Source organism: Dermochelys coriacea, chromosome 8 (assembly GCF_009764565.3).
Source record: "Dermochelys coriacea isolate rDerCor1 chromosome 8, rDerCor1.pri.v4, whole genome shotgun sequence".
NCBI classification, from domain to species: Eukaryota; Metazoa; Chordata; order Testudines; family Dermochelyidae; genus Dermochelys; species Dermochelys coriacea.
In genome coordinates, this window is record NC_050075.1 from 56,036,115 (window position 1) to 56,062,199 (window position 26,085).

Sequence of the window (26,085 nt, forward strand, 5' to 3'; positions counted from 1 at the left end):
AATGTGTACGTTTAACTTCTGAAAAGTGTGTTTTGGTCTTTACGGTCCAAATGCTGTGTCCCTGCTGAGTCCATTGGTTGAATTATATGACCGCTTTGTCATAAAGATAGCTATCACTCTAATCTGCAAAATGCTTTCTTAGAATGTTTTCTATACCATTACTTTCTTTTGTCTTGTCTGGTTAAAGGAAACCCACTCCTAACCATTTTCAACACAAACTTCCTAATGTAGCCAGGGTTGTATGTGAATGCATGTCGACGGATGGGGAAAGAATGCTCTTTTCAGGATTCTGCACCTTTTAACAAATCACTTTTTAGGGAAATAGAGTTGTATGAATGGCACTAAGCAAATATTAGATGCTGCAGCCAGTTGCCATTGCAAACCCTTGACCTTTTTGGGCAGTGCACCCAAGTGCAGGTTGCATCCATAGCTAGCTAACCCCTTAGCTTAGGTGTGGCCAACCTGTAGCTCCGGAGCCACATGTGGCTCTTCAGAAGTTAATATAGTCACCGACTCAGGGGCTGGAGCTACAGGCGCCAACTTTCCAATGTGCTGGGGGGTGCTCACTGCTCAACCCCCTGGCTCTGCCACAGGCCCTGCCCCCACTCCATCCTTTCCCATCTCATCCCCTGAGTTTGCCGTGCCCTCACTCCTCTGCTCCCCCTGAGCCTCCTGCACGTCACCAAACAGCTGATCGGGAGGTGGGGGAGGGAGGCGCTGATTGGCGGGGCTGCTAGTGGGTGGGAGGCGCTGGGAGCAGATTGGGGGGAACTGATGAGGGGCTGCTGATGTATTACTGTGGCTCTCTAGTAATTTACATCGGTAAATTCTGGCTCCCTCTCAGGCTCAGGTTGGCCACCTCTGCCGTAGCCATTTAAAAATTTTCTGGCCATAGTCAGTCGCCCCTCCTGCTGTGAAAGCTATGGCAGACCATCGTTTCGTGGCTTTTTGGCGCATAGACACCAAATTGCTTTCAGCAGATGGTGCACTGCTGCTCTCCTGCTACTATGAATCCACCTCGCATTTTCTCTAGTCTTTCTATGTAATCTCTATAAATATCTACTCTTTCTCTTCCTCATCGACTGCTTCCGCTGCCAACTCTGCTCGGCCATCGTGAACGAGCAGCACAACTTTCGCCTCCAACTCTGCTCTTGCCACGCTACTGAGCTTCTCCATGTTGTCTATCCTGGGCTCCCATCTCCGTGAAAGCTACAGAAGACAACCATTTCCCGCCTTTTTTCGGCTATCATGAACCGAACAGCACCTCTTCTGCTGTCACTCTGCTGTCCTACGTTTTGTGCCCTTTTTCCAGGATTACCCGTGCAGGCGCCATAGCGCGGCAAGCATGGAGCCCGCTCAGATCTCTGCTGCAGTTTTGACCATTGCAAATACTTTGTGCATTATCCAGCAGTATGTGCAGTACCTGCAAAACCGGGCAAGGAAGCGATGACAGCGTGATTACGATAGTGATGAGGACTTGGACACGGACGTTCCTAGAAGCCCGGCATGTGGCGATTGGGAGACCGTGGTTGCGTTGGGCCAGGTTCATGCTGTGGAATGCCAATTCTGGGCCTGGGAAACTAGCACAGACTGGTGGGACCGCATAGCTTTTCAGGTATGGGATGATTCCCAGTGGCTGCAAAACTTTCGTATGCGTAGAGCCACTTTCCTGGAACTTTGTGACTTGCTGTCCCTGCCCTGAAGCGCAAAGACACCAAAATGAGAGCGGCCCTCACAGTTGAGAAGCGAGTGGCCATAGCCCTGTGGGAAGCTTACAACGCCCAACAGTTACTGGTCAGTTGGGAATCAGTTTGGAGTGGGAAAATCTACCGTGGGGGCTGCTGTTCTGCAAGTAGCCAATGCAATCATTGACCAGCTGCTATCAAGGGTAGTGACTTTGGGAAATGTGCAGACCATTGTGGATGGCTTTAATGCGCTGGGGTTCCCTAACTGCGGCGGGGCGATAAACGGAACGCATACCCCTATCTTGGCTCCAAAACGGGGCGGCCAGTACATAAACTGCAAGGGGTACTTTTCTATGGTGCTGCAAGCTGGTGGATCACAAGGGACAATTCACCAACATCAATGTGGGATGGCTGGGAAAGGTGCATGACGCTTGCATCTTCAGGAACTCTGGTCTGTTTGAACAGCTGCAGGAAGGGACTTGCTTCCCAGACCAGAAAATTACTGGTTGGGGATGTTAAAAATGCCTATAGTTATCCTTGGGGACCCAGCCTACCCCTTAATGCCATGGCTTATGAAGCTGTACACAGGCACCCTGGACAGTAGTAAGGAGCAGTTCAACTGTAGGCTGAGCAAGTGCAGAATGGTGGTAGAATGTGCTTTTGGACATTTGAAAGCTGGCTGGTACAGTTTACTGACTCGGTTAGATCTCAGCACAACCAATATTCCAATTGTAATTGCTGCTTGTTGAGTGCTCCACAATATCTGTGAGAGTAAGGGGGAGACATTTATGGCAGGGTGAGAAGTTGAGGCAACTCGCCTGGTGGCCAATTTCACACAGCCAGACAAAAGGGCAATTAGAAGAGCGCATCAGGGCACGCTGCATATCAGAGAAGCTTTGAAAGCCAGTTTTGTGAGTGGCTAGGGTACGGTGTGACAGTTGTTTGTTTCTCTTAAAGTTACCCACCCCCTATATATATATGAAAGGAAATAAAGTCACAATTATTTAAAACCCGTTCTTTATTTGTTCTCTCAACACATTGAGAGAAATCAGATGGTAGACCGGGGGAGGCGGGGTATTGGGGGAGCGGGGTGGAGGAGGAGGGAAGGACAAGTCCAGAAACCAAATCAAAATTTCGGATATGCCAGCTTTCTGCTAGCTTGTGCAATGCTCTGGGGTTCAGTGTTTGGGTCCCCGTAGCCTCTCCCACCCGTGTTCTTGGGAGTCTGGGTGAGGAGGCTATGGAACTTGCGGGAGAGGGAGGACAGTTTATACAGGGGCTGCAGCGGCAGTCTGTGGTCTTGTTGCCTTTCCTGCATTAGATCCACCATACAGTGGAGCATGTCCGTTTGCTCCCCCGTGAGCTTGACCATAGCATCCTGCCTGCTCTCATCGCGTGCGTCCCTCCTCTCTTCATGTGCATTTAATGTTTTACGGGACTCTGCAATCGTTTGCCTCCATGCATTCAGCTGGTCCCTATCAGTGCAGGAGGACTGCATGAGTTCGGCGAACATGTCGTCCCGAGTTTGTTTTTTCCACCTTCTAATCTGGACCAGCCTCTGGAACGGAGTAGATAGGGGCCGTGTTGAAACATTTGCACCTGTGGGAAGAGAAAAAGGGAGGATAGTATTTTAAAAGGTACGTTTTAGAGAACAAAGGGGACACTTTCTCAGTGAAGCAGGAGATTCATAGTACACAGCACATGTTCTTTCTGTTCAAGGTCTCATTTTGCCTCTTATACTGAAGTGGGTGCCACTTTGGTGTGAGTAAGCCATCACACGTGGCTGGGCAACAGAATTCGGCTTGCAGGCAGACATGGTAAGCCCTAGCGGCACGTGCGGTTCTGCTTCTTCTGCATTCATTTTAATGCTTTCAAACTGCCAGACCCCCTTTTCCATAGTAAGCAATGCCTGGTGGGTTTGCCATATAAAAGGAGGGCCTGCAGGCTCTCTGGGATGATTGCTTCACACAACACCCCCCCCCCACACCCACCGTGTGGCTCTGAGCAGGGATGAGCCCTTTAAACTAAACACGAACAGCCCAGCGTGGCTGGATTTCCCCACGCTGTGTGGCTCTGATCAGGCTCTCGCTCACCAGAAGTGCCTTCTCCAGTGTCATGGTCCGGGAGCCCGCATTGGAGTCGGGGGAGGCTATTGGGTCCAGCATTAAGAATAGTTCCTGGCTAGGGGGGAAAACGGATTTCCCCGCTTGCCGCCTGTGCACTGTCGTCGTCCTCCTCCTCCTCCTCCTGCTCTTCGTCCTCCAATAACTCATCCTCCTCGCTCCGTACAACTTCCCCTTTGCAGGTATGCACGGACAGTGGTGGGGTGGTGGTGGCGTCACCCCCTCCCCCCATAATTGCATGCAGTTCACGGTAGAAGCGGCATGTATGGGGCTGTGACCCAGAGCTCCTGTTCGCCTCCCTGGCTTTTTGGTACGTTTGCCCGAGCTCCTTGATTTTTTTGTACAACACTGCTCTGTGTCCCTGGAGTAGCCTCTTTCTGTCATGGGCCTGGAGACTTTAGTGTACGTATTTGCGTTTCTTTTCTTGGAACGTACTTCTGCCATAACAGATTCGCCTTCTCAACATGCAAAGGGTTACCTCCTGTTTGGACCGTGCTGGAGTTTGTCTGCGAATCCAGGACTGTGTGGTTTCTTGTGATGGTGGACTCTTCATGGTCACCTGTGATGGTGGACTGTGCTGATGGTGACCAAACGGGAAATGAAATTCAAAAGTTCCTGGGGCTTTTACTGCCTACCTGGCTAGTGTATCGGAGTTGAGAGTTGTTCAGAGCAGTCCCAAGGGAGCATTCTGGGATAGTTCCCGGAGGCCAATAACATCGAATTGCGTCCACAGTACCTGTAGCCCAGAACTGCAATCTCGATTTTAGCGCTACTCCACTTGCCGAGGTGGGCTACAGAAATCGGATTAAAGAGCCCTTTAAATCGAAAAAAACGGTTTGGTTGTGTAGACGGAATCAGTTTTATTTCGAATTAACTCAGCTAATTCCGAAATAAGCGCGTACTGTAGACCAGGCCTAAGGTAAAGGCCTTCTCTGCATTAGCGCTCTGAGCAATGCCACCAACAGTGAAACAGTACTGCTAGAAGTGTGCTGAGGAGAGCTTCTAAAAAAAAAAAAATTACTAATGTTGACAAAGCTGCTGGGATGGTCTCCTGTGTTAAGAGGAATATTTGTAAAGGATGACAAAGAATTTATTGCACTTAGAGTAGTTTGTTCATAGCGCTGATAAGTGTATTGGTTTAAAGTTACATGTTAGAAGTCAAAACGTTCCAGTGAAGTTTGGTCACCATGGCTGACCATAGAATCCCAACCTGTCACATGGAATACTGCACATCATACACAATGTGTATTCAACAGAAGTTTTGTATTTGGACACTGATGGAGTTCTGAATTTCTGTTGCTGTGTCTATCAGCAGCAACTTCTCTAGTGCATGTGTCTCTCAGAATCATACAATTTTGACCTTAAACATAGGGGTTTAAGGTCAGAAGGGACCATTATGATGTTCTAGTCAGACCATCTGCACAATGCAGGCCACAGAATCTCACCCACCCACTCCTGTAACAAACCTCTAACCTATGTCTTAGCTATTGAAGTCCTCAAATCGTGGTTTAAAGACTTCAAGGGGCAGAGAATTCTCCAGCAAGTGACCCATGCCCCACGCTATAGAGGAAGGCACAAAACCCCCAGGGCCTCTGCCAAACTGCCCTGGAGGAAAATTCCTTCCTGACCCCAAATACGGCGATCAGCTAAACCCTGAGCATGTGGGCAGGACTCACCAGCCAGACACCCAGGAAAGAATTCTCTGTAGTAACTCAGATCCCACCCTATCTGACATCCCATCACAGGCCATTGGGCATATCTACTGCTAATAGTTGAAGATCAATTAATTGCTAAAATTAGGCTATCCCATCATATCATCCCTTCTATAAACTTATGAAGCTTAGTCTTGAAGCCAGATATGTCTTTTGCCCCCACTGCTTCCCTTGGAAGGCAGTTCCAGAACTTCGCTCCTCTGATGGTTAAAAATCTTTGTCTAATTTCAAGTCTAAACTTCCTGATGCCCAGTTTATATCCACTTGTTCTTGTGTACACATTGGTAGTGAGCTTAAATAATTCTTCTCCCTCTGTGGTATTTATTCCTCTGATATATTTATAGAGAGCAATCGTATCTCCCCTCAGCCTTCTTTTGGTTAGGCTAAACAAGCCAAGCTCTTGGAGTCTCCTTTCATAAGACAGGTTTTCCATTCCTCGGATCATCCTAGTAGCTCTTCTCTGTGCCTGTTCCAGTTTGAATTCATCTTTCTTAAACATGGGGGAGACCAGATTTGCACATAATATTCCAGATGAGGTCTCACCAGTGCCTTGTATAACGGTACTCATACCTTCTTGTCTCTATTGGAAATACCTCTCCTGATGCATCCCAAGACTGCATTAGCTTTTTTCACGGCCATATCACATTGGCAGCTCATAGTCATCCTGTGATCAACCAATACTCCAAGGTCCTTCTCCTTCTCTGTTACTTCTAAGTGATGCATCCCCAGTTTATAACAAAAATTCTTGTTGTTAATTCCTAAATGCATAACCTTGCACTTTCCACTATTAAATTTCATCCTATTACTATTATTCCAGTTTACAAGGTCATCCAGATCTTCCTGTATGATATCCCAGTCATTCTCTGTATTGGCAGTACCTCCCAGCTTTGTGTCATCCGCAAACTTTATTAGCACATTCCCGCTTTTTGTGCCAATGTCAGCAATAAAAAGATTGGTCCCAAAACCGATCCCTGAGGAACTCCACTAGTAACCTCCTTCCAGCCTGAAAGTTCACCTTTCAGTGTGACCCATTGTAGTCTCTCCTTTGACCAGTTCCTTATCCACTTTTCAGTTTTCATATTGATCCCGATCTTTTCCAATTTAGCTAATAATTCCTCATGTGGAACCATATCAAATGCCTTACTGAAATTGAGATAAATTAGATCCATTGTGTTTTCTTTGTCTAAAAAAATCTGTTACCTTCTCAAAGAAGGAGATCAGGTTGGTTTGACATGATCTACCTTTTGTAAAACCATGTTGTATTTTGTCCCAATTACTGTTGACCTCAATGTCCTTAACTACTTTCTCCTTCAACATTTTTTTCCAAGATCTTGCATATTACAGATGTCAAACTAACAGGCCTGTAGTTACCCGGATCACTTTTTTTCCTTTCTTAAAAATAGCAACTGTGTTAGCAATTCTCCAGTCATATGGTACAACCCCTGAGTTTACAGATTCCTTAAATTTTTTTGCTAATGGGCTTGCAATTTCATGTGCCAATTCCTTTAATATTCTTGGATGAAGATTATCTGGGCCTCCTGATTTAGTCCCATTAAACTGTTCAAGTTTTGGCTTCTACCTTGGATATGATAATAGCTACCTCCATATCCTCTTTCCCATTTGTCGTCCTGCCATTATCCCTAAGCTCCTCATTAGCCTCATTAAACACTGAGGCAAAGTATTTGTTTAGATATTGGGCCATGCCTAGATTATCCTTAACCTCCACTCCATCCTCAGTGTTTAGCGGTCCCACTTCTTCTTTTTGTTTTCTTCTTTATATGGCTATAGAACGTTTTACTGTTGGTTTTAATTCCCTTTGCAAAATCCAACTCTACATGGCTTTTGGCCTTTCTACTTTATCCCTACATGTTCTGACCTCAATAAGGTAGCTTTCCTTGTCAATCTCTCCTATCTTCCGCTCCTTGTAGGCTTTCTGCTTTTTCTAAATCACCTCTCTAAGGTGCTTGCTCATCCAGCTTGGTCTACAACTCCCGCCTATGAATTTTTTCCTTTTTCTTGGGATGCAGGCTTCTGATAGTTTCTGCAACTTTGACTTTAAGTAATTCCAGGCCTCCTCCGCCTTTAGATCTACAGGTTCTTCAGTCCAATCCACGTCCCTAACTAATTTCCATAATTTTTTTAAATTAGCTCTTTTGAAATCCAAAACCCTAGTCCCAGATCTATTTTTGTTTATCCTTCCATTTAGTTTGAACTGAATTAGCTCATAATCACTCGAACCAAGGTTGTTTCCTACAACCACTTCTTCTATGAGGTCCTCACTATTCAGTAAAACCAAATCTAAAATGGCATCCCGTCTTGTTGGTTCAGCAACTACTTGGTGAAGGACTCCATCAGCGATCGCATCCAGGAAAATTTGAGCCCTGTTTATTATTACTAGCACTTGTCCTCCAGTCTATATCTGGGAAGTTACTCTCCCATGATCACACAATTCCTATTGGTATTTACTTCATTAAAAACATTGAAGAGGTCTCTATCCATGTCTAGATTGGACACCCCAAGCACTATCCCAGGGAATGCTCTTGTAGCTTTCTTCCCTAGTGTGATTTTTGCCCAGACAGACTCTTATTCATTCCATCTGTTCTATCAAATAGTTTCTCCTCCAACTTTCAGAGTAGCAGCCGTGTTAGTCTGTAGCCATAAAAGGAAAAGGAGTACTTGTGGCACTTTAGAGACTAACAAATTTATTTGTTGGATCCGATGAAGTGAGCTGTAGCTCACGAAAGCTTATGCTCTAATAAATTTGTTAGTCTCTAAGGTGCCACACGTACTCCTTTTTCTTTTTCCTCCAACTTTCGTAGCTGTCATAATCATGGTTTAATGTTGGTGTCTCAGAATATGATTCCACATCTCCAATCCCTGGGAGTCTTTTTAATAAAATGTTAGGATGGGTGTCAGATCATTTATATTGCTATCTAGTTGCTCTAGTTTGAGAGACTGGAGCCTGAAATCTTGCAGCTGAGGGGTGATCTGGACTACACAATGTTACTGTGTTGGAACACGATTGTGAAGAATCATATTAGTTTACATGATTAGTACTAGTCTATGCTGACTAACATACTCATCACTTTGTCAGCTAAGTATGACCAAACATCTTAGCTAACGTGGTTCTGAATGCAATTTACAAACACAGTAAAACTTTGTAGTGAAGACAAGCTCTAATAGTGCATGTTTGTTTAATCATAGTGCTAAATGAGAACTTTGACAGTTGGGGTTACTTTATGTGAAAGGTTTTCAGTTGATCCAGATTGGAAAGAAAGTTTTTGGGACCTATTTGAAACTTGGTCTGTACTTCTCTTTGCTGACTTTTTTTAATGCTAAAACTCAATTTTCTTTGATTCAGTAGAACTTGATTCACCGCACTTTATATGACATCAAATTCTGGTACTGGAAGAGAGAAGCTGACCTACTGAATAAAGTAAGCTTTAGTTTGTTTGTTTTTTCCCCTCAGTCTGTTGGGCTCTATTAACTTGTATTAAAAAGTGACAGGTCCCCCCACTGAGATCAGGATCTCATTGTGGTAGGCAAAATACAAACATAGCAAAATTGTGCTCCAAAGAGTTAACTATCTAAACCAGGGGTAGGCAACCTATGGCACATGTGCCAAGGGTGGCACACGAGCTGATTTTCAGTGGCACTTTACACTGCTTGGGTCCTGGCCACCGGTCTGGGGGGCTCTGCATTTTAATTTAATTTTAAATGAAGTTTCTAAACATTTTAAAACCTTATTTACTTTACATACAACAATAGTTCAGTTATATATTGTAGACTTATAGAAAGAGACCTTCTAAAAACGTTAAAATGTATTACTGGCACACAAAACCTTTAAATTAGCGTGAATAAATGAAGACTCAGCACACCACTTCTGAAAGGTTGCTGACCCCTGATCTAAACAGACAAGACATACAAAGGTTGTGGGAATGGAGGCACAAAGATGTGAAGGACCTTGCCAAGATCACAGAAAAAGTTAGTGGCAGAAACAGGACCAGAACCCTGGTCCCCTGACTCGCGGTCTGGGACTCCAGTTATTTGAAGCAGTACCTCCCAACACTATGCTGCAATCCTGGAAGGAAAGCACTGTAGAACAACTATTATCTGAATATCTGAAATATTATCTGAAATCTCCTCTTGTGTCAGATAAACAGTACCACACTGCAAAAATCCATCAACTGCATGTAAAATAATAATTGGTCTGCCAATCCCATGAGAACAAATTCTCTCATAAAATTTCTGATGCATCTGGGCTAAAATGGAATGAGAACAACCTTTGTTTGTTTGAAACCTTTTTTGGGGGATGGGGTGCAGTATTTTAGCAATTTTAACTCTAGTCCTAGCCAGGAACTAATTATCTGACTATTTTGAATTGGATATAGGTTTGGGTGAAAGACAGTCTTATTGTATCCAAACTTATACTCTATCTCTAATGGAATGAAACTGCAGTATCAGTCCAAGAGACTAAAATGAAATAAATTGTCTTGTTAATTAAAGCTTATTCCTATTAAGCTTCCAGAGCAAGTAGACTCAGATACTGCTTTTAATGGAAGATTCTCCCAATTTTTAAAAATAAAGCTATATTGAAAACTCACTCATTTTCCCAAAAGAAGGGCTACTTTTCTCTGCTTTATTTGAACATTCAAATATCTAATTTTAATTTTTGTTCTGAATAAACAATTGCTGGTTTGTATTTTAATGCTGCTTTTTGTTTTTATGTAATAAATAATAATAATTATTATGATTAATCACCTCCTTTTTGAAAGGGTTATTTATTTACCTAAGTGTACTTCACTGCAGGGCTTGGAAAATGTGCTTGGCATTGGCAAGCAGGAATCTTACTCTGGTTGGAGGGAGTGGAGAATTTCTACAGAAAATGAGCTGCGAATAGTAGAAGTAATAACTCCACTCACGCATATGTATGTGCAGATAAAACTTCCAAAATGTAAAGTGATATAGCGTTGTTTGCTTAGTCTGTAGGTTGCTCTTTAGGTTCTAGCTGGATAAATTTGGTTCTCTTGTATTCCATAACCAAACTTTATCCAGCTAGAACTGAGAGCATTTCTGAAGGTCCTTTAAAATAACAGCAACCTTCTTTTGAAATAAGTGCTGTAGTGATGCAAGGAAATGTTGGCAAAATGCTCAGAAATATTCTAAACTGGCATATATGTTCAAGGAATCTCTAATAGATTAGATAATAGGCTATAGATGGGACTCTAGAGGGGGAGGGCTCTGAATTACTAGTTACGATTCTTTTGCAGGTGTCTGTCTGGTGGGTTTTGTCCATGTGCTCAGGTTCTAACAAAAATAGCTTTATTAGGGGTCAGGAAGGAATATTCCCCCAGATCAGATTCACAGAAACTCAGGGTTTTTTTGCCTTCCTCTGCAGCGTGTAGCATGGGTCACTTGCTGGTTTGAACTAGAGTAAACGATGGATTCTCAATAACTTTACGTCTTCAAATCAAGATTTGGAGACTTCAGTAACTCAGCCAGAGCTTATGGGCCTATTACAGGAGTATGTGGGTGAGGTTCTCTGGCCTGCAAGGTACAGAAGAACAGACTAGATGACCATGATGGACCCTTCTGGACCTAAAGTCTACCAAAATGATTGTCATCTCATAACAGGTTCCCCCCGCCCTTCTCCCCCGCCCCGTCTGCCTTTTATGGAATGTGATAAAAGATGTAGAGGAGGGAACCAGGCAAATCTCACTAACAGGTGGTATAGTATTTAAACAGACATTCATTTGTATTCTACTGTCAACTTCAGCATTTGATAGTGGTCAAGTTTTGTGTTATAGATATTCTGTGGGAGATGTTGTACAAAGGAGGGGCAGCATTCCTTTTCCTTTGCCCATAAAGAGCAGTAAATATTGTGTGTTGGTTTAGATGTGCTGGGATCATGAATAGAAAAAAGAAATGAATGCCATATCAAATTGGGGGACAGGAAATGAAAATTAAACAGGCTTCCAGCACTACTTGTTCTCAAATTACTAATCCCTTTTTCTGAATTTTGGGTTTACTGGAGTCAGCTGTTGCATGAATACCACTATCAAAGCATACTCTGTAATTTAAAAAGTTTATACTTACAACTGCCCTGAGTTTGAAGTCTGAGCCAGTCCGAATGGTTGCAGGTGTTCTAGTGACTCTGACATCAGTAACGAGCAGATAGGAGTCAAAGGATATCTATGTAAATCATATCCCTTGTTGTTAGTTTCTCTGAAAAGGAGAGGATTGATCTGCTTACTCAAATTTGACTTTCTCTCTCTCTCGCTCACAGCCTTCCCTTCTTACAATTTTGTCAAAAGCACATGCTTTTTGTTAATTTTAGCTTGAAAAATCCTGCCTATATGTGACACTGTGGTACCCAGATGTTATTGAGATGGTATTTACAATTGCATATGAGTTTATTAAAAAAGCAAAACGAAAGTGGTAACAAGCATGTGGGAGGCTATTTAAACTCAGAGGGTGCTAGCTCAAAGGTGACTTGCAAAGGAAAGGAGGTGCCCTTTTTTCTTTAATGGAACTTTTCAGTTTTCTGTCACTTCATAAACTGCTTCTCTTCTGCCCCCATCCCACCACCCCGATGCCACTCCCCCAATTTTTTTTTTTTTTGCACTTGAAATTCAGGCCTTAGTTTATTCTCTCTTCTTGGTAGGATTTTATCATAAGTAAAAAGAGGGAAAACTGAGACGGGAAACAGGTTTTTATTCAGAGTGTAAACAAAACCATATTTTTTTCAATTCAGGTCAACAGGGGTGGAAAGGAAAGGCAGAAGGATCTTTGTAAAAGATTCGATACCTCAGCCCTTTCAAATAAGATCTGAGGAAGTTCTCTAGCTTTCCAGGGAGTCTTCCAGCAAAACCACAATAGATGAGATCAGGCTAATGTTCTTGATATTTTCAGTGAAAAAACAAGATGGAAAAAAACGAGCTGGCCACCTCTGTTTTTTAAATAAAACACAAAATAAGAAAGGGTGCAAACCAATTTTGAAGGCCATGTTTGAGAGTAGGCATAATTGGTAAAGATCAAAAACCCTTCTCTTCAGGAGTGGGAAAGGTGCCAGTATCTCTCCAATAGGAAACTACTAGTCCTAAACTCGGGGTCGATAAGTCATCCCATCACAGAGATTCTCAACAATCACCGCCTTGTCTCTCCCTAGTTTTTGGTGTATGAGGAGAGGTACAAGTGTGAGGAAGTTCTCATTAGCTGACCCTTTTCAGAAAAAAACTGCCTGGGCCTCCTGTCTGGAGAACCGTTAGGAAAATATCCATTGTAGCTGTGGCAGTTGCCTCTACTGTAAGCCACACAGAGGTGCTACAATTCCTGTTTGGGTAGCTGGAGTTGCACTCCAGGTGCTCTTGGATTCCCATGTAGCAGCAGAAACCATGTCTTTCTCCAACAACAAAACCCATCTTTTCTTGGCAAAGAGGTAACAGCATTTCCTTTTAGACATGGCTCTCAATTAGCCAGGCCTCTGTCACCTCCAGACTGAATTACTGAAACATTCTCAATCTCTAGCAATCTAATCATGAAGACTTCTCAGACACCTCAGCTATGCAGAACATAGCTGCTTGCTTACTCAGTGGTGTCTCATATATGTAGCAAGTTACACCTGTGCACCATAATCTGCCCTAAAAAGAAAAGGAGTACTTGTGGCACCTTAGAGACTAACAAATTTATTAGAGCATAAGCTTTCGTGAGCTACAGCTCACTTCATCGGATGCATGAAGTGAGCTGTAGCTCACGAAAGCTTATGCTCTAATAAATTTGTTAGTCTCTAAGGTGCCACAAGTACTCCTTTTCTTTTTGCGAATACAGACTAACACGGCTGCTACTCTGAAACCTGTCATCATCTGCCCTGACCTTCATTTTGGGGTACAATTTAAAATGCTGGTCGTCATCTACAAAGACCTTTATGGTTTGGGCCTTGGCTACACTAGACGTTGCCTCTCTCCTTATTCACCACCCTGGCAGTTGAGATCAGCTTGATTGCTCTTACAGACAGACCCTAGCTAAAGTTTTGTATATCAGGCAGCTGGAAATACCTAACAGAAGGCTCTTGATTCTGGACTATGTGTTCCTTGTTAGTCCAAGAGAGCCCCAGGTTTAATGACATTCAGTGCAAGGATTACTATTGTTTAGGCTTTGGTATGGTGGTCCACAGCTATTGGACTTGAAGTATGAATTAATTCAAGGAAATTCTGTGGCCTGTTTTACACAGCAGGTCAGAAGAAATGAACACACTGACCTTAAAAATCTATGAACCTATGAAAGTCTGTTGTCAGCTCAGCTTAGCACTCTAGAAGTTTAAGATGAAAAGCTGTTTCAGGACAGGAATTCTTATTTCTATGTTTGTACAGTGTGTAGCACAATGGAGCCCTGATGTGCCTGAGTCTCAAGACACTACAGTGATATAAATGTTAATAAGCTTACTGTTCACATTAGGTTTCCCTATTCTGTGAGTAACTTGCACCATTGCTGCAGCATCAGTGCAGCTCCGTCAGCACGATCAGTAGTGAGGGTGGAAGTCTGAACAAGCTGCTGGCTACATGTGTGCTCTGTTAAATAAATCTTCAGGACCCTGACGCTACAGTCAAATGGTTGGCTGGATTCTGAGTATGTGTTCATTTTACAGGTTACAGTCTGCAGTTAGCTATTAGCAGCGTGTCAGTTTCAGTAGTCTGTTAGGGCACTAAATGAATGTCTTATTTCTCTAATCCATGCAGAGAAACGTATCCCTTGTGCCATAGAAAATAGCTTTTTATGCTACTAAAACAGGAGTTGACAGCCTAAATCCCTCATTATTTTCCCAATTCTTCTGCCATCTCTCCAACCCCAAGTTATTATTTAGGTGTAATACTTGGCTTGCTGAGAGCTAGTCTTTGACGATTCCTTTTCAGTAGTAACAGATGTGCTCCAAGCACCACGGCCAAGATTAAGATGAACAGGCATAGTAGTAAACTGTGCTGCTTCTTTTATCTCTTCCTTCCCATCCCCTGCACCCTCCTCAAAAATGTTACTTAAGCCTGTTCAACCTCCCTAGGAGCAGAGGAGTTGACGTTTCTCATCTGGTAATTACTGTCTGTTATACACTTGGTAGTCATACAAAAATAGGATCTGCAACTTGGGTACATGTTGGGATGGTTTGGAAGTGCACATTTAGATTTTTTTTGGTTTTTTTTTTTAAAGTGAACTGAAAAAACTTCATTTTTTCCTCTTCTAATACAGATATTTGCAATTGTAATTTTGCATCATACTGTATTCTCCGAATTCAGAATAGCTATGCATACACTCTCCCAAAATAATTTTCCAGATTACTCCACATTCTTTTTGGAGAGTGTTCCTTCCTCCCTTCCTGCCCCCCGTAATTAACTATTTTCTGTCCAGAAATCGTTTTGCATTCCTTTTACGTTATTTTGATCTTTACAGTTTGCATAAGGCTAAAGTGAGACTTTCTCCGGAGTGGCTATAATTGCAGTATACGTGTCTACAGGTTTAAAAACTCAGGGATTGGGAGTCAGATGACTTGGGTTCTACTCCTAAATCTGACACTGACTCCAGTCTGCAATGTTGTGCAAGCCATGTAAATGTGTCTGTCCCCCCGCTTCCCCCTTTATGAAAAAGGAGGTGTTCCTTCACCTGTATTTCTGTGAACTCATGACCATGTGAAGCATTTTGAAACCCTTGGGTGGATAGTGCTACGTAAATGCAAAGTCTTAAATTATTTTCATTCATCTCTTATGCTCAACTTTTTTTCAAGTATGCATTGTTGGAGAGAGAGTTGGCTTAATACCCCTCCCCCAATTAATATAAGAAATAAGGAGAGAAACTAGAGTAGTGATAGTAGTGGTTTAGGCATATTGCTTATCTGACACTTACCATTTCTGATGCTGATTCTCCTTATGCTTTCACCACTGTAAATCAGAAGTAATTCTGGTGAACCCAATGAAATTACACTGGTGTGAGGAGAATTGGGCTCATAATTTAAACAATAAGCTAGAAACATACTTTCTAAATGCCCCCAAACCCAGCTAGTCTTACTTCATGCATCAATATTTTTTTAAAACTCGTTAGGAATGAAAACCTCCTGTAAGGATTTGAGGGGAAAGGAGAAGGTGGGCGTATAGATTGTTCCCATAGGAACACTCACATTAGAGGGAAGAGTTAAGGTTGTCTGCGTGTAACTTTAGTGACTGTCCATTCCCTTAGCAAGTCAATTCTACTCAACCACAATGTGTGTTTTAAATGTCTTTTGGATATGTATTTGATAGGATGATGTGTGCAGCTCTTATGCTGTACTTCCTAGGTTTTGTGGTTTTGTTTTATGTTGCTGTCCCTTAGCAACCTTAACTGACTTTCATGATGTGGGTGTTTTGAATAACACCTTTGGTGTCACTTGTATTATTCCAGTTACATGAGTGGGATTGCACATGTCTCAGTTAGAGAGTGGCATTTGGTGCTTATTCTGGCTTTTCTTCATCCTATAGGAACCATTTTTCTCATTTCTTCCTTAAAATAGAAATTGCAAACGCATCTGCAGGGAACCTGGGGATTGCTGTTTCTGTGAAAATGCTGAACCAGCACTACCATTTAAAGGAGAGGGGAATCTGCTTCTAGCTTCAGTTAAACACACTTAAGCTTTTGTTTTATGATTGTTTATGTATTTTTTTTTTCCTCTTCTCTTTTTTCCTAGCCATGTCTCAGGCTGTGCAGACCAATGGAACTCAACCTTTAAGTAAAACATGGGAGCTCAGTTTGTATGAATTACAGAGAACACCTCAGGTAATACAGGTTAAGAAGCTAATTTCATGCAAGGCACTGCCATAAAAACAGAGTGTAATACCTTTCTTACATAAATGATAGGACAGTTTAATTTTGTTTAAGTATTTTTTGTAAGATGCTTGGTAAAATCTCTAATTTCATATTTAAAATTGTAACACATTGAAAAACAAAACAATCCAACAGTTACAAATATAAAATGATGTACCATAGTTTGCTTTTATTTTAAAGTGTTTCTACAGTGTAGTATCTCTCTAATAATTTTCTTACAAAGATTACATTATTTCTATGTACATAACTCGATTAATATGATTTCACTTAATATTTGACGATTAGGAAGCAATAACTGATGGCCTGGAAATAGTGGTGTCACCTAGAAGCCTGCACAGTGAACTGATGTGTCCCATTTGTTTGGATATGTTGAAAAACACCATGACAACAAAGGAATGCTTGCATCGTTTCTGTGCTGACTGTATCATTACAGCTCTCAGGAGTGGGTATGTAAGAAATAATGTATACCTAAGAATCCTACCTTATTGGAGGGGGAGGGTGGTCAAGAATCAAAACGATATGATGAGGCCCCTTTGAAGCCCCATGTGTTCAGAGATATGCAAACACACCATTACTAGATTGCAAGGAACCAAAGAACATTGCATCCAGTACCTAAAGTGTGTACTCCAATGTTTGTTCTCTTGTGGCAGTCCAGATATTGGGAGGAAGTATGCCCATTTCCTTATATACACCAATGTAGAAAAACGAAATCATTGTTTAAGGAACAGAAAAAAATCTTCCTTTCTTAAGCCAGCCAAGTCTAGTAATAACAAATTGTACTACAAGAATTAACTAAACTGTCTCAGTGGAATCTTACCAAATGAATATGTAAATGTATAGAGTACAAGATTCCCTAATGTGTGGAACATGTTTGTTTTGTATTTAAAACAAATCCAATGATACAAATATCAAACCTATGAGAGTAACAATGACAGTATGATGATCAGAATGACCGGTGTTGAGATGTCACACCTTACTATTTTATTTGTGCCTTAGTTTAATCAGAACGCCAGTGATTAAGTCAGATACATGTTTTTCTACCTTTTTTCATTTGTGGACCCCTAAAATTTTTTGAATAGGGGTCCGGATCCTATTGGAAATCTTAGACATAGTCCGCAACTCCCATGGGTCCATGGACCACAAGTTTAAAACTGCTGAGCTAAAGAAAATGGATGTCTTGGGGAAATTTGGCCAGTGCTGCACTACTCTGCAAAAATTAACCCTCCTGTCGTGGACAATAAAAACTATGTATGTTTAAATAGATTGTTCTAATCTCCTGTCCAGCAAAACGATTCCTGTGTCGTGAAATGGAAACAAAAAATTTGTCAAGGGATATTTTCATTCATTATTGAATGAACTGGAACATGTAATAGAAAAGGGTATATTGGTCTCCATTTTGTAATTTAATTGGAAGTTAGAGTAGTAAGAATGTCAATGAATGAACACTGTCTGACATAAATATGGTCGCCACCATGGAGCTTTTGCTTTCATTAGGGGGAAGAAGTGTTCTTAATGTGAATTAACCAAGTTGAAATAAAATCCTAGTGAAGAAAAGACAGTTGGTAATTTTCACATGATTTAGCAGGTCAAGCTAAAAAGTAGGATTCTTCATAGTTTTTAAACTTTGATTTACGAGCTCAGGTGAAAGCTATGAACTGTCTTGTCTTGACTAGGATGCTAACTTGAGTTGTAAAAAAGATATTTTTATTAATTAAGACACAATTTGAGAGGCTAAGGGAAAGAACCTGTTTGCAAAGAAAAACAAGACACTTGAATCCTTAAATGTAAATATAAGCTGTGATCGCTGCAGACTTGTCAGTAAGAATAAAAACTAACTCTCATTTAGGGGAGGGAGTGTAATAACTACTGTCAAAGGCTTAGGCAGGGGGGTCTATTCCTAGACGATACTAAGAGATATTGGCTGTACAGTAAATGTCATAGGGAAAGCATGAACTGCATCATGACAGGGAACTCTGGATTACGGCCATGAAGAACATTCATTGTCCCCTTTCTTTTTTTGTTGGTTTAGAAACAAAGAGTGTCCCACATGTCGTAAAAAGCTTGTTTCTAAAAGATCACTGAGACCAGATCCGAATTTTGATGCCCTCATCAGTAAAATTTACCCAAGTCGTGATGAATATGAGGCTCATCAAGAGAGAGTTCTAGCAAGGATCAGTAAGCACAATAACCAGCAAGCTCTGAGCCACAGCATTGAGGAGGGATTAAAGATTCAAGCATTGAACAGGTATGGGGCTCTGAAGGTGGGTTGTTTGTGTTATTGTAATATTAACTTAAAATTCAAAGCAAACTAAACCATAAAAACTTCTTTGAGTGCTTGCTCATGTACATTCCGTTCTAGGTGTGCGCATGCCCATGTGTGCAGCTGTCAGATTTTTGCCTTAGCAGTATCCGGAGGGTCAACTTCTGTAGCGCCTTCTGGAGTGCACACCCATGCTTGGATATATAAGGTGCCACTGGCCCTACATCCTCTCAGTTTGTTCTTACTGCCCTTAGTGGTTAGTTGCAGCACCTTTCCCTTGCCTCGCAAGGACTTGTGGTCCTTCTACTTCAGTCTTCGAGCCATAAGTCTTTGTAAATAGTTTGTTTACAGTAGTTAGTTAATAGGTAGTTGTTAAGTAATGTAGTTAGAGAGAGTGAGTCCCAGCAGGGACTTCGTGTCAGACGGGGCATGCCCTGATCTCCAGGTTATAAGCCCTGCTCTGACTGTAACAGGCCTATGCATAGCAGCCGCTTCAAATGCGTGGGAGAATCACATGTGAAGAAGTGTCACATCTGTAAGAACTTTCGTCCCAGAATTCAGAAAGAGCAAGACATCCATTTGAGGGCCCTCCTCATGGAAGCTGTTCTCTGCCTGGTGTCCAAACCTTCCTGGCCAGACTCTGCCCCGAGCACCTCAGCCTTAGTGCTCAGTGCACCTCCAGCACAGTGTCTAAGAAGAGGTCAAAGAAGTGACTCTCTGGCACCAAGCAAGAAGGGCAAAGGACCCAGTTCGGGCTGACAGCCCACACTGGAGTCATACGGAGACATCCCCCGATGGGACCCCCTAGCTCCCACAGGGACCTGCCACCAATTCCAGGAGGTGGTAGGGGACCCAAACTGGTGGCAGTGCCTATGCCTTCCCGGCACCTAGAGAGCAGAAGCCTCGACCAGCGCCTCCAGCGCCATGAGTGTCGCAGGTCATGGCAAAGGCTCCCAGTGAGGGCAAGCCAGCTGTAAAGACCCGCCAGAGGGCGGGTGAATGAGGTCGGTCTCCGGAGATGAGATGGTGCTCTCTGTCTCCATGCCCCAGGTCTCTGTCTTCTGCAGGACATCCTGCATTGTCAGCACCATGCTCATGGTCTCCGCCCTCTCAATGCAGGTCATCTAGAGGAAGGCACCAGTCACTGTGTTGCCAGCACCAATCATCCTCCCACCAGCTGTCTCCTCGCCGCCGATCCCCTTGGTGGGAGTGGTCTCTATCATGGTACTGATACCCCCGGCCCCAGCACTGATCCTTCTACTTGAGGCACCAGTTTTCTGTGGCAATGGTTAGCCATGAGACGCAAGCTTCAACGGCCCCTCTGTGATCACGGGAAGGTGTTTCCTCTGGTTTCAAAAATGGAATTCAGCCCTTCACCACGACTGCACTGGTGCGAGTGGACACCTGAGGCTGCACTGACCTCTGCGATGCCGTCATGGCAGCAAGGCAGTGGCCAGCACAATGGCCCTACTGAAGCACGTGGGGCATGCCTGTGATGCCGATGCCTCACTTAGTCCATTCCTCGATCACCATCTGAGAGCAACAACCAGCGGCACTGGCAGCACCAAGCTTAGTGCGTGAAGCACAGTTGGAGGCTGGAGTAGAGGAGTAAGCGCTTACCTCGAAACCCTCTTTCCCCATGGGGGATGATCCCTCATGGCCTCCCCCGGGACTCAGTCATTGTCCTCATCCCCGGATGAGGTGGTGGTGAGCCCCTCTCCTATCAGCTCGCCAGACAATTTCAATGAACATCATGCCCTACTTCATAGGGTGGCTAAGAACTTAGGCTTGGAAGTGGAGGAGATGGCTGAACAGGCAGACACCCTGTTCAGTGTGCTCTTGGCTTCTACCCCTGTCCGTGTTGTGCTACCAGTACACGATGGGGTCCTAAAAATAGCAAAATTCTTCAGCAAATTCCTTATTCCATCCCTCCCACCTCCAAGAATGCCAAGAAAAAGTATTTCCTCCCAGCCAAGGGGTTTGAATATTTGTATATCCATCCTCCTCCGGGCTCACTGGTCGTCTCGGTGGCCAATGAGAAGGACAAATAAGGGACAAACCAAATCAAACCTCAAGAATAAAGAGGCCAAGACACTGGACCTTTTTTGGAAGAAAGATTTATTCGATGGCCAGCCTTCAGTTCAGGGTGCCAACCACCAGGCTCTCTTGGGGAAGTATAACTTCAACTTATGGCAGGTTTCAGAGTAGCAGCCATGTTAGTCTGTATTCGCAAAAAGAAAGGGAGTACTTGTGGCACCATAGAGACTAACAAATTTATTTGAGCATAAGCTTTCGTGAGCTACAGAGTGAGCTGTAGCTCACGAAAGCTTATGCTCAAATAAATTTGTTAGTCTCTAAGGTGCCACAAGTACTCCCTTTCTTTTTTCAACTTATGGAACTCCCTCCGTAAATTCAAGGACTCACTGCCCCAGGACTTGGCCCATGAATTCGGGGCCCTGGTGGAGGAGGGTGCAACAAATGCAAGATGCTCCATCCAAATAGCATGGGACATGAGTGATTCAGCAGCTATGTGGTCGCGTCAGTGGTGGTCATGAGGAGCAGCTCCTGGCTTCAGACCACTGGCCTGTTCCAGGAGATGCAGGTCTTGATCCAGGATCTTTCCTTTGATGGGAATGGTCTCTTCGCAGAACAGACTGACCCAAGGCTGCATGGACTGAAGTACACTTGGGCCACCCTTCGCTATCTGGGTCTTCATATGCCACAGTTGATGAGGAAGCCACCGCTAAGGCCGTGGCAGCCTCGACAGGGGCCTACAAGGAGAAGGGATAGACACACAAGATTTGGCCATCGCCGCCCTTCATCCTCCCGCTTCCCTGCACAATCCAGCCCATCGAAACCTCTCAGGGTGAGAAATGCTTGTTTTGAGGGTGCGTTTAAGAGCGATGCCCCAGTCAACTCCCTGGATTCGCCTTGATCTTTCCTCAACTGTCTTTGACCCTACCGTTCAGCCTGGTCACGGGTCACCTCGGCCCGTTGGGTGCTAGACATTGTATCTCGGGGCTACACCCTGCAATTCTCAGCCACCCCTCACCTTCCCTGTCCCTCTTCAGGGACCCGTCTCACAAACAACTTCTCATACAAGAGGTTGAGAACCTCATGCAGCTGGGGGCAGTGGAGGAGGTCCCCTGGAACATGAGGGGAAAAGGGTTCTAACTCCTGTTATTTCCTACTCTGAAAGTAAAAGAGGGTCTAAGACCCGTTGAGGCGCTGCACGTCCAAAATAAGTCGCTCAAAAAATTGAAGTTACACATGGTCTCCCTGGCCTCCATCATCCCCTCCCTGGATCTGGGAGACTGGTATGCCGCCCTCGATCTGAGGAACACCTGTTTCCATATCTGCATCTTCCAAGGTCACAGACAATTCTCCATTTTGTGGTGTGCAGGCACCATTTCCAGTTCATGGCGCTGCCCTTTGGCCTCTCATCTGCCTCGAGGGTCTTTACAAAGTGTATGGCACCAGTGGCTGCTAACCTCAGGTGCCAAGCGGTTCATATCTTGATTTGCTCATCAAGGGCAGATCTCAGGAACAGGTGCAACGGAGCCTTGATCTGGTTCATTCCACCTGCTGCAACCTGGGCCTGTTGGTAAAGAAAAAGAAATTAACCTTAAGGCTGGTGCAACGAATGGAGTTCATTGGGGCGGTTCTTGACTCCACACGAGCCAGAGCCTTCCTTCCAGAGGTGCATTTCCAGGCTATGTTGGACCTGATCTCCCATATGAAAAACTACCCACTCAGCACTGCTCACATCTGCCATAGTTGTTGCGCCTTATGGCTACATGTACGTTTGTGGTCCAGCATGCCTGGATCCATCTCCGGCCAATGCAGGTGTGGTTGGCATGGGTCTATATCCCCAATAGACACGATCTAGACCAGGTGGTCAGGGTGCTGGTTCACATCCAATCGTTCCCAGATTGGTGGTGGAGTCCTAAGTTGGTGTTGGAGGAAGTTCCCTTCGTGACCCCATCCCCGACCCTGGTTTCTGATGCCTCAGACCTGGGTTAGGGAACCCACCTGGGCGAGCTCAGCACGCAAGGCAACTGGTCGTGGGACGATCTGTCCCTCCACATAAATGTCAGGGAGCTCAAAGCGGTTTGCCTGGCCTGCCTGCCCCACGAGAAGGGCAAGGTGGTGCAGGTCCTGACAGATAATACCGCAGTGATGTATTATATCAACAGGTAGGGCAGAGCCAGGCCATCAGCCCTTTGCCAAGAAGCTTTCCGCCTGTAGGGCTTCTGTGTGCGGCATGCCTTCCATTTGGTGGCCCCACATCTGCCCAGGGCCAAGAACGTGGTAGCAGATTGCCTCAGCTGGTACCTTCTTGTCTTGCCATGAGTGGTCGCTCCACCCGGAGGTGGTCAGTGTGATCTTCCAGAGGTGGGAGACTGCCCAGGTGGATCTGTTTGCATCTTGTCAGAACAGGAAATGTCACGTGTTTTGCTTGTTCTGGGGATTTGTCACAGGGGCTCCCTGTCAGATGCCTTTCTGTTCCCATGGTTGGGGGCTCTGATGTACGCTTTTCCACCGGTGCCGCTAATCTACAAGGTCCTTATGAAGATCAAACAGGACAAGGTGAAGGTGATCCTGATAGCTCCTGCATCACCTCGGCAGCACTAGTTCGGCATGCTGATGCACCTTTTGGTAGCTGCCCCACTGCAACTACCTCTCTAGCCAGACCAGCTGTCCCAGAACCATGGCATTCTTCTGCATCTGAACTTAATGGTGCTGCACTTGACAAAGTGACTTCTGCATGGCTAAATGCTGAGGAATGGGAATGCTCAGCCCGGGTCCAACAGGTCTTGTTAGGTAGTAGAAAGCCCTCCACCAGAGCAACCTACCTGACCAAATGGAAGAGGTTTGTGTGCTAGGCCTCAGACCAGGGTATCCGGGCTGAGCAGTCCTCGCTGCCGGCGATCCTTGACTATCTTCTATACCTCAAGTTCCAGGCATTGTCCCTGTGATTGATCAAAGTCCACTTGGCCACTATTTCAGCCTTCTACTCTCCGCTCCAGGGCAGGTTGGTCTTTGCTCATGACATGTTGGTTCAGTTTTTGAAAGGTCTGGAGCGCCTCTATCCACATGTCTGGGATCCTGTCCCTCCCTGGGATCTAAATCTCGTGCTTTTGAGGCTCATGGGTCCTCCCTTCGAACCTCTAGCTCCTGCCCCCTTCTCCTCTTCTTCTAGAAAGCTTATTTCCTGGTTGCCATAATGTCCACCCATAGGTCGCTGAGATCAGGGAGCTTACTTCAGAGCAATCCTATACGGTGTTCTGCAAGGACGAGGTTCAACTGCAGCTGCATCCAACGTTCCTGCCAAAAGTAGTTTCACAGTTTCATACTAGTCAAGACATATAGTTACCTATCTTCTTTCTGAAGCCTCATAAATTGGAAGAGGAGCAGAAATTGCATGCCCTGGACATCAGGAGGGCGCTTGCCTTCTACATAGACAGGACCAAGCTGTTTCGTAAGTCAGCACAGTTGTTTGTTGTGGTGGCAGACAGGATGAAAGGTTGCCTAGTGTCTGTGCAGAGTATTTCATTCTGGATCACAGCCTGCATCCATTACGGCTATGACCTAGCAAAGGTGGTTCCACTGATGTCTGTGACTGTCCACTCGACTTGGGCGCAGGCTTCGTTGGCAGTCTTCCTGGCCCAGGTGCTGATTCAGGATATCTGCAGGGCTGCTATCTGGTCATCTGTCCACACATTTATGTCTCGTGCTCACCAAGCAAGCTCGAGACAATGCTGGCTTTGGCAGAGCTGTGTTGCAAGCCACACAGCCGTGTACTCCGAGCCTGCCAGCAGGGATACTGCTTGTGAGTTACCTATAATGGAATTGACATGAGCAAGCACTTGAAGAAGAAAAAACAGTTATCTACCTTTTGTAATTGTTGTTCTTTGAGATGTGTTGCTCATGCTCATTCCATTACCCACCCTCCTGCCCTTCTGTCAGAGTTGCTGGCAAGAAGGAATTGAGAGGGCATAGGGTTGGCAGCGCCTAATATATCGATGCATTGGCGCGGCCCTTGGAGGTGCTACAGCCGACCTTACAGATATCACCTGAGGCAAAGATCTCCTGCCGCGCACGTGGGCATGCACCTAGAATAGAATGGACATGAGCAACACATCTCTAAGAACAACAGTTACGAAAGGTAGGTAAGCATTTTTTCCAGATACTTTTTATCAGGGTCTTAGAAAAAGTAAAATTTCCTCCTTTTGACCAGCAATTTGAGTTCCTGTATCACTTCCCAAACTCTCCATGACAGCCAAATATTAGGCTTCACAAACTAGTGATTGTATTGTGTGCAAAAGATGGACAAAAATATCACAGCAAGAACCCAGGTTGCAAATCAGTAAAGTATAGCCATCAGAGTATTTTTACATGATCTCAATTCTCAAATTATAAACCTGTACAAAGAATCACCCCAACTGGGCAACCTTGTGTTTGAAGAGAACACCCCTAAGTTGCATCTAGATGTTTTAGAATACTTGACCTGGGATAAGGGATCTTGATGTTGTTGGGTAAGCAAAAATCCTTACGAATGAGATTTTAATTTTGGTTGTCTATTGTCATGGGGGACGGGGATGAACAGGCAAATAGATCTTGCATCTGGACTGGGACATTTTAATGACAATTTATTTTGCAAGGCTGAAAAGCATACATAGTTTCTCTTTTAGACTTAAATATAGTGCTACAGCAAGCTGAGAAATTCTATTTGTATAAATAAACTACAGAATAAAATGTGCTTGAAACTCACACTGGTGGTACAGATATTATTACTCTTTCACAGTGCTCAAAGTAACTAATATGGTGGCATACATATGGGATCATATTTAGATAAAAGAATTAAGAACAGGATGGCATAAATCAATTGTAGCTCATTAATATTTTGCCAATTCATTGTTAAATCCAATACAATTAAATATGTAATGTTTGGAAACATAGTACAGAGTGTCCTTTTCAGGTTGCTCAGTTTTCCAATCTGTCTTGGATGGGAAGATGCAAATACACTATTCTGATATATAACAATTTGAGTGTGAGTGTGTCCAGGAAACAGGTTTCAGAGTAGCAGCCGTGTTAGTTTGTATTCGCAAAAAGAAAAGGAGTACCCGTGGAAACAGTAATGTTGAGAAAAGAACCTGCAGTCTTGTGTGAAAATAATTATTGACGTGTGTTCCCAAAGGCCTTCTGCTACAACAAAATGTTAGAAAAATATAAGCTATTAAACTGTATGGGATATTTCTATAAGAATCTGTTTCAGAATTTATACTTTTTAAAACAAAGTTATTCATGTGTATAATATGTGTGCAAAGAAAAGAAAATCCTTTTTATAGCTTCAGTATCAGAACAAAATATTTAAGCATAGTTGCTCTATGGAAAAGAATGTTACAAAAATTCATTATTGTTTAAACTTATAACTGATGATTATGAAATGTTGGTGCCTTGAA

At 43.9% G+C, this 26,085-nt stretch overlaps 2 protein-coding genes across 3 annotated transcripts in view; one reads left to right on the top strand and one right to left on the bottom strand.

The window, feature by feature from the left end:
• The first annotated feature begins 1,384 nt into the window (after positions 1-1,384).
• The window catches only part of RNF2 (ring finger protein 2), a 30,338-nt gene continuing 5,637 nt past the window's right edge, over positions 1,385-26,085 (top strand). The window contains exons 1-5 of one of the 2 annotated variants that reach the window (XM_038414946.2): positions 1,385-1,615; positions 8,885-8,956; positions 16,223-16,311; positions 16,645-16,805; positions 18,389-18,604. In XM_038414946.2, the coding sequence (XP_038270874.1) occupies positions 16,225-16,311; positions 16,645-16,805; positions 18,389-18,604 (464 nt within the window). In that variant the 5' untranslated portion in view covers positions 1,385-1,615; positions 8,885-8,956; positions 16,223-16,224. Of the gene's footprint in view, positions 1,616-8,884; positions 8,957-10,427; positions 10,449-16,222; positions 16,312-16,644; positions 16,806-18,388; positions 18,605-26,085 lie in introns of those variants that run through there. The other variant, XM_038414947.2, reaches the window with a different exon arrangement.
• On the bottom strand, positions 2,761-4,460 carry LOC122455489. Its single transcript, XM_043490654.1, has 2 exons — positions 3,779-4,460; positions 2,761-3,284 (listed from the first exon to the last, which is right to left on the bottom strand). The coding sequence occupies exons 1-2, from the start codon at positions 4,250-4,252 to the stop codon at positions 3,150-3,152; spliced, it is 609 nt and encodes a 202-aa protein (XP_043346589.1). The 5' UTR covers positions 4,253-4,460; the 3' UTR covers positions 2,761-3,149.